Below are 13,921 nucleotides of genomic sequence, written 5' to 3'. Positions count from 1 at the left end.
ATAAGATGATAAAGTGGAGGCGATATGCGTACATTTTACATGCGCCTAAATGGTGGCATGCGCGCATATGGCCTCCACTTAATCATCTTATGCAACATCTTATACGATGACTGGTTGTTTGGGTAGTGTTGCTATGTCCATACTTAGGTATGGAGGCCCGGCGTGGGGCACCGCGTTAAGTACTGAATGCTACCGACGGAAGCTGAAAAGTACTTACAGTACTTACAGGGTTGCGAGCGCATACCGTACCGTGTCACACGACGCTCTCTGCGTCATTACTGGTATGGTGCCTATCAGCATTCTTATCATTGAGGACATGGAGTGCTTCGAAATGCGCGGCACAAGAGGCATACGCAGGACTGCCAGGATGGCCTCTATGGTCAAATGGCAGCGCACGTGGGACAGCTCCACCAAAGGAAGGTGGACCCATAGGTTGATACCGAGGGTAGATAGTTGGATTAATAGGCGCCATGGGGAAGTTACATTCCACCTGACGCAGGTCCTTACAGGTCATGATTGCTTCCGACAGTATCTACACCGTTTCGGGCATGCGGATTCTCCCAAATGCCCAGTGTGCAATGGTTTAGAGGAAACGGCGGAACACGTTTTGTTCGTGTGCCCGCGTTTTCGCACAATGCGTGACCGCATGCTTGCCACATGCGGGGAGGACACAACTCCGGACAATTTGGTCCAGAGGATGTGTAGGGATGAGTTTGGCTGGAACGCCGTTTCAACGGCTATTACCCATATCGTCTGGGAGCTACAGAGGAGGTGGCGCGTGGAGAATGGCTAGTCCAGATGCAGTACAAGAGATGGTCCAGGGGTTCGAAGTCGGCTTCGCAGGTCATACCGGTGCCCTGCGGTCGAGATCGACCTTTACAGCGAGTAAGTGGCCGCGGAGAGGAAGTCCCGGTAGCGGTGCTGTCGTGGCGTCGGTCTACTGGGTTGGATCCGAGCCCGCGGTTGGAAAGGGGTAGGTGAGACCCTGCTATCTGCAACCTACGGATGCATCTGATAGGGCCAGGGTAGTGATACCCTTCCTTTGCGGGCAGGTCAGATCGGGTTGCATGTGGGCATCAGTTCTTGATGTCCGCTCAGCAGTAGGGCGCGTGCGGGGTTGATCCTGCCCGCCTTCCGAGGACAAAGGGAATGGTGAGGACCACTCAGGAAACTGGCTAAGCGCCAGCATGTTACCGTGATGGACTCTCCAAAGCGAGTCATCGATGTTCGTTGCTGCAGGCTACGCAGCTAACCTTGAGGCACCGACGAACCGACGTGACAGCTAGAACAAATAAATTCAAATTTGTTGTCCCCGACGCCATGATGAAAAATAGCCGAACACTACCGCCTCCTCTATAACGGTTCGCGTTGTTTTGGTAACATGATTCCAAACCCCCGTGTATTCATATAGGAAGAGGTTCGTGTCTGCGCTGATTTGACAGAAGCGTTCGCTCGCTTCGCTGGTCGACCGTTAAATTTGGGGGGGACAGTTTTGAATCACCACTGTCACGTCGGTTCGTCGGTGCTTGAGGGTGCAATGTGCACTAGCCCCTCTCTTCTAGCCCCTAGCCTTCTTGGTGGTTCCGGAGAGACGTAGGGTTTGGCGACCATAGGAATGTGTTTAGTGGGTCGAGGAGAGAGTAGTCCTGGCTTCTACTATTGTAGTAGAAGACGGCCTCAGCCCCACTCTATCCTAACCTTCCTGTTAGGGTGTCTGTTTGCAGATTATCTTCCTATGGTTTAGAAGGAAAAAAAAAGACCGCACTGGTCTATTGTATATCACACCGACCGGGTCGATAACCGAATCAAACCCAAGCGACGCGCACTATCACCGATAATTCTTCTTCACAGATCTGGCAAATCCGGATCGGCAGGACCAAAAATGTGGGATAATTCCCGGTTCGCACTTCAGCGAAAGCACCCGTGAATAAGAATTTCGGACGACATACGCGATGACTAATGTGATACGATCACGAAAATGAACTTTATTAATTGCACTAGTTGCACTACTAAAACATGGTTTATTGAATTGGGGACTGTATTAAACCACCGACGCGCGATCCAATGATCGCAACCGACACGTTCGATGATTGAAATTTAACTGATCTACACTCAGCGAAGTAAACTACCGAAATACATCAAAATACCTTATGAAATTTAGCCATAACTGTAAAGTATGGATGCCATAAGAATACCTAATGAAAATTAAACATGCTTATTATGACCAAATTACATAAGATAAACTTATGAAAAGAGCAGAAAAATCACAAAATGATGCAGACTGGAATCGATCCATGAATGTCGAGATTATTGAGCTCGTGCCCAACCCACGCGGCTATCGACGCTTGAGAATATCGTGTTGCTAAATGTGTATGAAATGAAAGCCAAACTGTGAGTCGATTCTGTGTCATAGACCGACCTTATGAAAATCGTTCTAGCCGTTATGAATTGTTTAAAGGCCATTTCATAAGTTAGACCTTATGATAATCTTAGGTTTATTTGCCTGAGTGTATTGGTGATTTTATGTTGCATGAAGAAGAAGAAGAAAAACGATGGTGTTTTGAAAAAATCCTATCCCTACAATACAGGGAAGATTTTAAAATGCCTCTGTAAAATCTAAAACAAAATCTAATTAAAAACGGTTTGATGTACGGTGTCAGACTTTGGACAAAAGAGATCGTTCCGTATCAATCCGATATACAGGGGATGAATGTAAATCTTTTCAAATGAATGGTTGCAACCTTGATTTCAAGTTGTGTCAAACGTTTTTAAGAGCTTATTATATAAGTCATAAATGACAAAATTTCATTGCATTCGGTTCATTGAATGCGGAGATATAACAGCTCAAAGTTGGCTATCGGATAATTCTACCTTTTTCTAAAATGCCTATAACTTCGTGCAGTATAGCCCGCTCTTTTTCAAATTGTGTCCACTGATACACAATTAGTTGATCAACTTATAATAAAAATTTGAGAATATTCGATGCACTTTTCGAAAAGTGCTAATTGCTAATTGGACATTTTTTGAAAAATGAAAATTTTGCCTGTCCCGATCATTTTGTCTATCCCCTGTATGTGTTCAGATGTACGAAACATATTCTATTCATGCAAAAAGATTGAAAATAAGTGATAGACAAGATATTTATTTTTTTTTAATTCCATATTTTTAAAACTCGAAAACTGTTCTATTTTTTTCTGAAGCGCGGTCTTGAAATCAGCACGAAATTATGCATCGAAAATATTGGTCGTTGATAGAAGTTCACGACTTTCGTTTTATATTGTGAACTAGTGTAACACAACCAAGGTGGGCACAGGTACCGAAGGCGTTGGCTTTGATACTACTGAAAAAGGCATTTTAAGTACAGTCGATTGCAGTCAGAAGCTCTACTTCATAAAAATTAATTATTCAGCATATGTACATTAAAAAGGATATACCAACACACGATTTAAATGCCCTTCCAACATCATAGGTAATTGTTTGGTCATCTGGTGTGACACCTGAAAGATTTCAATTCAGTTTGTATCAAGTTTCAACAATGGTAAGAGAAAAGAACATTGATTCTGTTAACGTTATACTCAAAGAGAAAATATTTCAATTTTAGATCCTGACCAACAAAATACCACTAGTTTTGGATATCAAATCCAAACAGAATATCCAAGAATCATTTAAAGGCTCTTTGCAACCGTTGATACTTAGTGCCCAGATATTTAACGCCGCACCCTTCCCATTAAATGCTTTTTCGAATGATAACAACACTTGGAACCGAAACTCCAAAGCTGGACTTATTCTTCAGTCAGCTTGTGCTATCTGTCTAATCGTAGCATCGACGGTTTCGCTAGTTTACAAACGACGCTGGCGACTGGATGGTTTGAATATCCCATTTTTCACCTACATTTTGTACAACATGGAAATTTGCATTGGATTGCTCAATTGTACCATTGTCTACATTTGTTGTCAATGGAAGCGATCGCGTTACAATGTTGTCCTCAGTCAAATGATGGACATATTGAATGATTTTGGAAAGTTTGCCGAAGAACAGGACATTGCATGGCTTCGTTATCAATTTAGTAAGTGCCTGCTAATTGGTACCTTTTACTTTGCGGTAATTGTTATAGTTGATGCGACCTACTATTGGAAAGCTATTGTTACCGTGTGTACAACGGGGGCCTATTTCCTACCAAGTGCTGTGCAATTCCTATCGCTGTTGCAGTATGCATATGTAGTCGTATTTGCATATCGAAAATGCAGAACCATCAATTCCATACTTCTGGCGATACGATATTCATTGAGGTCGAATTATAAAAGCTACTGTCCAACGATTCGATCTCTGAGGAAACAGCACATGCTGTTACACCGGTTGGTGTTCCAAGTGAATCGGGATTTCGGAGTGCTGATTATTTTGGCGGTTTTCTCAGTACTCGTAGCTATCAGTATCACGTGCTTGGAAATGTATCAATACACGCACCAAAAAGCAATTACATTTTCCACCATCCAGTATGTGATCTATTCGGCTCTTTGGGTATTGATGTACGTTTGCAAATTACTGATTGTCCTTATTCCAAATCATTTGATGGTAAACGAGGTAGGTGGGCGTTTTTTTCTCTTCACAATTTCATTAACAACTTAACTACTTTTAGCGCGAACTAACCGGAATGTTACTTCAAGGACTGCCACTGATAGAAAATAATGAGTTCACCTATGAGGTTTGTATTACATATCAAATGAAAAAAATATCAAGCCATATTGATGAAATAACTCCCCTTTTTAGACATCGTCGTTCTCTCGACAGATTTTGCTCCAGAAAGGTCCATACACTGCTAATGGTATATTTGTACTGGATTTAACACTCTTAGTTCATGTATGTTGAATTCAGGACTCACGCAAGATTACGGCAAATAATGCAAGTACTAATATTTTCAGATTTTTGGTGCTTTGGCAACTTATTTGGTGATTCTTATTCAATTCGATCAATCAGCAAGGACCAGATTTTAGGAATATTAAAGACATCATACATACCGTCGTGCGGGGCTTCTTTATACACTTTTTCACGGTTTTTCAACTTTATGACATTATAACTCCCAGAGTAGTGAATGCATTTCCTCAATTTTTACACACAACAATCGTGTGTATGTATGTAGGATGTATGCAAAATTTGAGCTAAATCCATCAATAAACAAAAAAAAGTTGTTCATACACCAATCGGACACATTTCATATAGGCCTGGATGGGGGCTACTTTGGACTTTTTTAACTATAACAAAACTGCATTTAAAATTCCAGGGTTATTTAGAAAACTACATTGTACCAATACTGTAGCATACTATATCGAAAATTATTTTAATAAATGAATCCGTTTTTAGGTGATTCTGTGCTATCTTTGGTATTATAAGCAGCGTGATATTGTAATATAGACAGCCTTAAAAAAGGTACCATCAGTCCTCTGTTTAGGTGAAATGGTCATTTATAATGTATAACGATACAAATATTCGATTGTATATGCTACGTTGATACATCTTGAATGAATTGATCAACCCTTTGAAATTTATGAAGTGTAGGAACAATGCATACAGAGCAAATGTTCTGATACGTTGTATATATTTTTTTGGTTTATCCGATGTTTTTTGTGTCCTGGCAAGCAATAAAGGGTCTGTTTGAAAAACAATTTCAACTAAATGAAGGGGAAAATATTGCTTCATAATAGTCCTAAATACATCAAACAGATTTGAACCATATTTCGAATTCAAAAAATCCAATTCAAAAGTGTCCAAAGTAGCCCCGCATTTCAAAAGTAGCCCCGCACGACGGTACTAGCGTAGATCATTTGCAACATCTGGTAACAGAAAAGCGTACAGAGCTTTCTTGAAATGTAACACTAGTTTACAAAATAAAACGAAAGTCGTGAACTTCTGTCAACGACCAAAGTTTCTGAAGTACAATTTGGCACTGATTTCGAAACCGTGCTTCAAAAAATTTTAAGTAGAGCGGTTTTTGAGTTTTAGCTCAATATCAAGTTTTACCACAGACGAATTTATATCTTCGTTTGTGGTTTTACAACTTTTAAAAATATGGAATTTACTAAAATTCAAATATCTTGCGTTTTGTTCAACCAATCACAAATATTTTTCCATAAATTAAAAGCTGAATACAATACCATTCGATCACCTGAATGCAGGTTTTGCGTCAGATTGATGAAATTCAAGATATTGGCGAGTTTTAGGGACGATCTCCTTAAATTTTAGCTAAATTTCCAAAAATATATGAAGAAATGTATTTTTTTTTTCAATAAGAAAAAAACAATATAAAAATTCTTTCTCAACGTTTATTTGACATCATATGTAGGCGAGTTACATTAAAAAAATCAGCTCAATCGGAGCATTGATTACGGAGAATGAGATGTGTGAAGTGAGTGACGTTGGTTAAAAATAGAACAAAAATCGATTTCAAATCATCAACCTTGTATGGAAAGTCGAAAAATTTTCCGCTCTACTGTATTGTTTTTCCTTCGCGTTTTCGAACTCAAGGCATGATTCTACACCAAAAATGATCATCAGCTTACCGAGCTCAAAAATGCTGTAAACTAGTGTAACTTTAGTCTTTTACATGTTTGATGGAATTTAAAAAAAAAACTAGAAAATTTGTTTGTGTTTCTAAGCGAACCACCACGCTGACGACCCTATACCAACAGCTTTAATAAAATATAGGCTTCTCACCCATAACTCCATTCATAATTAACCCAAAAATACAGTCAAACCACAGATAAACGCATAACGTTCGCTTCAAATGAAATCACACCAATGAACGAGGGGTCTAAAATACAACGTTTTTGCTTGTGCAACTGACAGCATCCAAGTAGGTGCTGGCAGATGTCTCCGTGTGCAGACTCGCCAAATGTAAACAAACCAGATGTTGTGATTGAGTAACATTGTACCTTGCCGCCGGTGCGTTTTTGAAATACAATAATTCTTCAATCATGGTTCGAGCTGGTAGGATTCCATATTTCGTCACAGAAGCCGGTCGTCGAGTGGTACTCTATGGTTCGACGGCACTAACCATCGGACTGTTTGCTGGCCACTATCTACCACACACCATTGGAATCGGATACTACAAGGAACTGTTTCAGGCGTACAAGTAAGTATTGGAGTTGTTGGGGTTCTTTAATGATTTGAAAAATGGATATTATTTGGGAAAATCAATGCGGAACTACGAGAAGTGCACTAGTTCCTTTGCTTTACACTACTTAATTGGCGGTAGACTATCATTTTTATGATTTCTGTCATTTTGCATTTCTATGTTTGGATGTTCAGGTTTCAAGTCATGTTTTAGAATAAATGAAATCACCTGATCAAGTCATGTTTTAGATATACGGAAAGATGCATGCTTTTGTTCCATTCTTATCACAAATCGTGATTTTTGAAGTCATATATTTCTGCCTAAACCTTTATAAGTCTTTGGGAAAGTTTTTTCTTATTTTTTAATCTTTTTCCTCATCATTATGAAACTAGAGTGGTCTCATTAGTTAATATATCTGCTTTAAAATATTTCATATACGTTTACAAAATGTTCAATGAATTGTGCGGCTCCGTGGTCGTGTGGCTAGGGTCACCAAGCTCTTAGTCGCATTGTGCTGAGGAGCGCGGGTTCGATTCCCGCCGCAGCTGTCAGGAAAAGTTTTCGGCTGTGCCACTGGGCGTTGCATGCTAGTCCGTTGTCTAGTGTCGTGCTTCCTTCAAAGAGCGAAAAGCTCACTGGAAGCATTGAACGTGTCCGTGTCAAAAAAGTACATCTTATTTGGAGCAAGTTTGCTAAAAAAAACCATTATTCTGTCTCTTATTATTCCTAACTTACACATTAAGATTCGGATATTCCAAATAAGTATATTTTTCGCTTAGTTCAGTTTTTTTTCCTTTTTTTACTGACTTCTCAACAGCAGATTTAACTCGGTAAGTACACTCGGTAATCTATATTAACCGTTCATCAGTAACGGTATTTTCTAGTCATCTATCAATTTTGACAGTTCATTTACTGAACTCATTAATGAGTTTCAGCAAAAGAGAAAACTGAGCGTACCAAGTTAAATTTGGTGAACTAAGTAATAAATGGGGATAACGAGCTAATATTAAAGTGTAGGGGAGATCGGGCATAATTGATACCCAGGGCGAAATAGACACCCCCGATTACACCGAATCCTTGACTTTTATGTTAAACTTTTAATGCATAAGTGTAAAGGAACAAGTCACTGTTCTATTTTTCAAAAGTATCATAAATCATATTTTTTATAAGGTGGAATTCGTATAATTTCGAATTTTCATGATTTTTCGAAAGAGTTTTGTTAGGATGATCCCTGAAATGATGATTTCAATCGCACTTTGTTCCAAGTGATACATCTGTTTGTCTGCGATTTATCCATGAATAAAAAAGATAAAAATCTAAATTGATGGAAATGAACTCATAATCACGTTCTAAGTTTACTTAATTGACAGAATTTAGAATTTAGAATATAAACAAATTTAGACCTTTTTGAATCGGCTACTTTAATCTATCCAACGAAGGCAACTTAAATTTGTTAAAAAAAATTGTTTCGTTTTATTTTAACCTTTCTGGACGCGCGCCATCACGCAGGTAAAACCATAGATTTAACTTTAAAACTGCACCGCGCTCGCGCTGAATACAACGAGCGAGGATTTTTGGAAGTGTTGTACTTTTTACAACGGCGCGCATCCTGAAGGCTAAATAGAATTTTATGTGTTTATGTGATTGTGCGAAATAATCAACATATAAAATTGGACACTTTTAGTGCATCCAAAAACTTATAATTTTGTTGAAGACGCCATATTTGTATCTCATCGATTTTCAGAGTTATAACTGCTTCAATGTAACTGTACGATCTTTTCATGCAACCACGAGATTGAAATTCTATTTGCTCCCATTTGAGATATGGCTAGTACGAGTTCTAACAGTAATCTCACGCTCCCATATTCATCCTATTGAAAAACAAGCGCTTACGGCACCGATTGATTTCGTTCTTTTTGCTTTTTATGCGTACTGACTTCTAACAAAAGAGACAAAAATATAAAAAACAAAACATACAGCGCTTCAGTTCTTTGTTTTTGGTAGGATGAAAATGGGAGACACATGTCTAACCCTCTAATGGATACCTGGGGTCTAACCCTCTAATGGATATCTGAGGTCCTGGACCCCAGAGCCACTTTGAAGTGGCCGCAAAAAAGTTTGGATTGACATATCGGCCCCATTTTCACAGTACCTTCAAACCACACCGCGATGAGTTATTTGTGCAAAAATAACAAATATTTCATAGCGTACTATGGATTATTTTTTATGTCAAAGTTGAACCGGGCGATTTCGGTCCCCTGGGGTCCATTGGACCCCACGACACGAATGATCGTATCTTGTGATCGTCACTTTCTAGAATAATGCTGTCTTCGACAAAATTGTTCAATAGACCAAGGGTAATCTTATGACGAACAAATTGAATTGGAATTAGCCCAGTAGATGGCGCTAGTGTGTATTCAAATTATGAATTAAAAGTTAAATTTAGCTTGAATATCTTGAGATTGTGAATGTATAGAAAGTTTGTGTCTTTGGCAAAAGTGTTCAATACATCAAGGGCTATTTGGCAATGAAATTTTTTTTAAGTTTTCCTGCAAAATGACGCTAATTAGTTTGTATATGCCCCGCAACCTAGATGCCCGAGTGACAAGCGTCTTCAAATAAGTACAGTCATGACTCGCTGGTTGGGGGCTTAATAGTTGGGTGGCTTTTTAGTTGGGGCTCCGTTAGTTGAGCGGTCAGCCAACTAAAAAGCACCTGGATGTCATAATTCAATGTCAAACTGAAAATGACAACCAATCTGTAATTCCGAGGGGCGAGCTAATGAGTTTTTGGTTTCTTAAACTTTACTGATAATCGAGAAGAAATTCTATTTCATATTTCTTAAAAAAAAAAAACAATATGTATAATTACCTCGAAACAAATGCAAAACATCGGCAATCTTTATTTTGTCGATCATTGAAAGCGTTTTGTGTTGCATTTTGGTCCGGGTGGTTTCATAAACATCTATATTTTCACTTCACCGACTAAAAATGGGTGAAAATAATTATTTCTCGCATTAGCTATATATGTATCTTGCAAAACGTATTAATTTTGCTCTAAATGTAAAACATATTGAAACATTTTACTTTTTACTGCCAACCTAAACATGATTTAAAAAAAAACAATGTGCACGCCCCTTGTGCTGCTGTCACTTCACCCAACTAGCGAATCGAATTCGTTGGTTGGGCGGAGGTTGTGGCTCAACGAGCGGGTTCCGACTGTACACTTCTTTTGAAGTGAATATTTTGAGAATAACACAATATAATAACATTCTGTTCACAACACCAATACTTCCTATTTATTGGATAATTTACTTCAGAATTGACTCACCCGAATAACTCCAGGAATTCCTCCCAAAATTTCTGAAGGAACTCCTCCTAGGATTCTTTCAGAAATTAATACAGGGATTCTTTCAGTAATTCCTCCCGAGGCTCCTCCAGAAGTTCATCTGGGAAATCCACTTAGAAGTACTCCGGAAATCCGAGACTGCTTCAGTAATTCCACCAGGGATTCAACTAGAAATTCGTAAAAGTATTCTTCCACAAATGCTTCCCGGGATTCCTCCATGAATTCCTCTCAGGATGTCTCCAGGAATTCCTCTCCGAATCGGCCCCGGGGTTTCTTCAGAAATTGAAATTTCTCCAGGGATTCCTTCAGGAATTCCTCCCGGGATTGCTTCAGGAATTCCTCCCGGGATTCCTCAAAGAATTCTTCCCGGCATTCATCCAGGAATTCCTCCCGGGATTCCTTCAGGAATTCCTCCCGGGATTCCTTCAGGAATTTCTCCCGAGATTCTCCAGAAATTTCTTTCGAGATTCATTCAGGAATTTCTCCGAGATTCTTCCAGGAATTCCTTTCGGGATTCTCCAGAAATTCCTCCCGGAATTCCTCCAGGAGTTGCTCCCGAGATTCCTCTAGGACTTTCTCCCAGGACTCCTCCAGGAATTCCTCCCGGGATTCCTCCAGGAATTCCTCCCGGAATTCCTCGTGAAATACCTTCCGGGATTCCTCCAAGGCATACAATTTGAATGCTAACTAGCACCACCATGTCATTCATTTCTATTCCTAGAATTCCGAACCAAACGGCACATCAATTTAAAACCTTGATCTACCCTACGCATATCTAGATAAGTTTTGTATTCACCACCAACAACAGCGTGGGAACTTTGCGATAGCAGCGTCACCATGATGTTGCCACTTGTGTTGCCATTTCAAATGACCGTTTAATTCCTTACACAGTTTTGAAAGTCGACTTGGATGTCTGTTCTCTGTGCTTGTATGGAACCTTCTATGCAAGCATCATAATTAAGCCATCCTGTTATTTCACAAAGCGATGGAAAAATAAGTAGATTATGATCGAGGTATATATCCCATATTCTGTAATATAGACACTATAGATTCCATATGCTGCCAAGGTGCAGACAACTGTAACCAAACGATCTGTCCATTCGTTTAGCCAAATGAGATTTACGGAACGATTTCGATAACGACAGTGGGTTGTGTGACGTCATTTTCTATTAAATAGTCTAAACTAAATTCACTATAAAACACTCTAAAATTGCGTTATTCAACTATATGTATCTCCGCAAGTCTGTAGATTCTCTAATGTCTATATTCTGTAGGTCCATGTCCTGCCAAATAACTTATCTGTAGACACCATCTCTATAAATAATAAGCATCCCGCACCAGCGCCTCCTAATAGGAGAGACCGTTTCAAATGGCTCATCATCTCCAAATGTTTGACTTACCAAACAACTAAGACACCATTTTTTTTTTTAAGAAATCAGGATCCTGAGATATATGATACATAAAATTTGCATGCTCACTAGCACTGCCTAGTGGTGGAATATCGAATCAAACGGTCCATCATTTGTAAGTTCTTGATCAACCAAGCAACTTTGCCGAATACTATATAAGTAATTAGGATCCTGAGATTTAAATCTCATTAATTTTAATAGTGTTACGTCTGTTTGTCTCTGATTCCGCTTTGGGTTTATTCAAATATTACGTAATGCAAAATTTGGCAATTTTAGAGTTCCTCCCTCCCCCGCATAACAACTGATGTATGGGAAATTCCTCCCACTCCCTTGTGTTACGTTATATTTGAACGACCCCCTTTGATCCGCCGGATATATATGTCTACCCGTCTACAGCAGTGCGATTTACACTATTGTTTCGGTGCGTCTTGTCCGCTTGTTTAGATACGTTATATCCTATTGATAAGGAGCATTTCTGAATGCCTAGTTCCACCTAGCGGAAACTTCCCGAACTATATTGTTAATCACTAGATAGCCCTTGACTTTCCCAACATCTTTGCTGAAAACATCATCCTTTCAAAAAGTAAGGATCACGAGATACGCGAGAATATATGTTGGGTCCAATGGACCCCAGGGTCCCAAAACGGACCTTCATTTAAGGTATCCTCTTGAGGGTTAATAAGGGAAGTGGTACGAATTTAGTAAGTAAGGGTATTTTTAACACAAACGATCATTGTTCACTGACATGATCAATAATTATTATTTATCTTTATTATCGAGATTTTCAGCCTATGGCTAGTTCATCTCTTATGATCAATAATACCCCAAATCAACAAAACCAAAAATTATATTAAAAAGCCAATTTAAACATGTTTTAAAGTTTTGCAATACTTTTTCAAGTAGCATAACATATTCTCTGAGGGCCAGTACTTGTTTTGAAAATATATAACATGTAACGTTTGCTTAAACAAGAGAATAATTCAAGAAAGATCGAAAATTCTGATTAATGTTACCCCGGATTACGGTATTGGCAAAAACATCTTGGTCAACGTTGAGTGGTAAAATTAAAATTTGTACCTAGCTTGTAGAGTACTTTTATATGCCAATGAGTCATCCTAAAAAAATTTAATACACATGCACCTCTTCTCTCATCTATAGGAATGGTCAGAAAAGGCAAGTGTCGGAAAAACTTCAGCAGCGCTTCAATCGGGCCTTAAAGCTCCTGGACCTCTCGGAAATTGAACGGAAATACGTGTCTCCGTTCATGGTGTACGGATTCGATGTTTGTAACGTGGGATCCATGAAGGCTCGCTACGGAGGCGTCGTCGGAATACCCATCAATTATGACTATGACAGCCCAGCCGATATCGAGAAGAAGGACATGCTGATCGGTAACCGGAAAGTGGATTGGGCTTCGGAGGGTGCCAAGTTGCTGGACGAATGCCTGGTACTATCGGAAGACGAACAAGTTTTCGGAATCGCTCGCGAGATATTGACGCTGAACAGCAGCAAACGACTCGTCCAGGCGATCATCCCTACCGTTTCATGGGTATTTACTTACAGTGCTGCATCGCTTATAAACCAGAGGTGTAATTTCTACGCTAGACCACTTTCTGTAAGAAGTTTTAAGCTATGAAAAATACAGAAAGTTTTTTAACCCTTTTACTTCCCTTCCAGTTGAGGTTGATGCTTTACACCATCTGTGGTGTATTTGGTTACGGTCTCTATTCTTTCTCACAAGATATGACGGAAATTTACTACGATACGGATGTGGATAAACGGCTAGCGCAGCTTGGCCCAGATGTGGTGGATGCTGGAGTGCGGTTTTACGATAAAGTGCTTAAGAAGAATGTGGCTATTCGTAAGCTGACGGATGATGATTACTACACTGCCAAAGGAAACATCAACTACCTGATACGCCAGAAAGCCGCTCCCATAACGTTGAGGAAGGAATTTTTTGAGTCCGGTTACAAAGAGTTGGTGTCAGAGAAGAATAAGAGCTAGTTGTGTTCTAGTGGTGTAAATGAATGTAATAAATGAAATTGAAACTTATAA

At 39.4% G+C, this 13,921-nt stretch overlaps 2 protein-coding genes across 2 annotated transcripts; both read left to right on the top strand.

The window, feature by feature from the left end:
- The first annotated feature begins 458 nt into the window (after positions 1-458).
- LOC109397940 (putative gustatory receptor 28b) lies at positions 459-6,863 on the top strand. The gene is made up of 4 exons (XM_019670281.3): positions 459-4,582; positions 4,638-4,703; positions 4,769-4,858; positions 4,921-6,863. The coding sequence occupies exons 1-4, from the start codon at positions 3,905-3,907 to the stop codon at positions 4,990-4,992; spliced, it is 906 nt and encodes a 301-aa protein (XP_019525826.3). The 5' UTR covers positions 459-3,904; the 3' UTR covers positions 4,993-6,863.
- An 18-nt stretch (positions 6,864-6,881) lies between these two features.
- On the top strand, positions 6,882-13,921 carry LOC115267594 (transmembrane protein 177). The gene is made up of 3 exons (XM_029874687.2): positions 6,882-7,127; positions 13,025-13,481; positions 13,544-13,921. Exons 1-3 carry the CDS (start codon positions 6,970-6,972, stop codon positions 13,868-13,870), a joined length of 942 nt encoding a protein of 313 aa, XP_029730547.2. The 5' UTR covers positions 6,882-6,969; the 3' UTR covers positions 13,871-13,921.

Source organism: Aedes albopictus, chromosome 2 (assembly GCF_035046485.1).
Source record: "Aedes albopictus strain Foshan chromosome 2, AalbF5, whole genome shotgun sequence".
Lineage (NCBI taxonomy): Eukaryota > Metazoa > Arthropoda > Insecta > Diptera > Culicidae > Aedes > Aedes albopictus.
Note: the sequence above shows the minus strand (reverse complement) of the source record. Positions and strands in the feature narration are given on the sequence as shown.

Excerpts from the sequence above, each read along its gene's own strand:
- LOC115267594 (XM_029874687.2), top strand. The coding sequence starts at position 6,970 with ATGGTTCGAGCTGGTAGGATTCCATATTTCGTCACAGAAGCCGGTCGT. Across the intron at positions 7,128-13,024 it reads GAACTGTTTCAGGCGTACAA|GAATGGTCAGAAAAGGCAAG; the intron begins GTAAGTATTGGA and ends TCTCATCTATAG. Across the intron at positions 13,482-13,543 it reads TCTACGCTAGACCACTTTCT|TTGAGGTTGATGCTTTACAC; the intron begins GTAAGAAGTTTT and ends CTTCCCTTCCAG.
- LOC109397940 (XM_019670281.3), top strand. The coding sequence starts at position 3,905 with ATGGAAATTTGCATTGGATTGCTCAATTGTACCATTGTCTACATTTGT. Across the intron at positions 4,583-4,637 it reads ATCATTTGATGGTAAACGAG|CGCGAACTAACCGGAATGTT; the intron begins GTAGGTGGGCGT and ends AACTACTTTTAG. Across the intron at positions 4,859-4,920 it reads ATTTAACACTCTTAGTTCAT|ATTTTTGGTGCTTTGGCAAC; the intron begins GTATGTTGAATT and ends TAATATTTTCAG.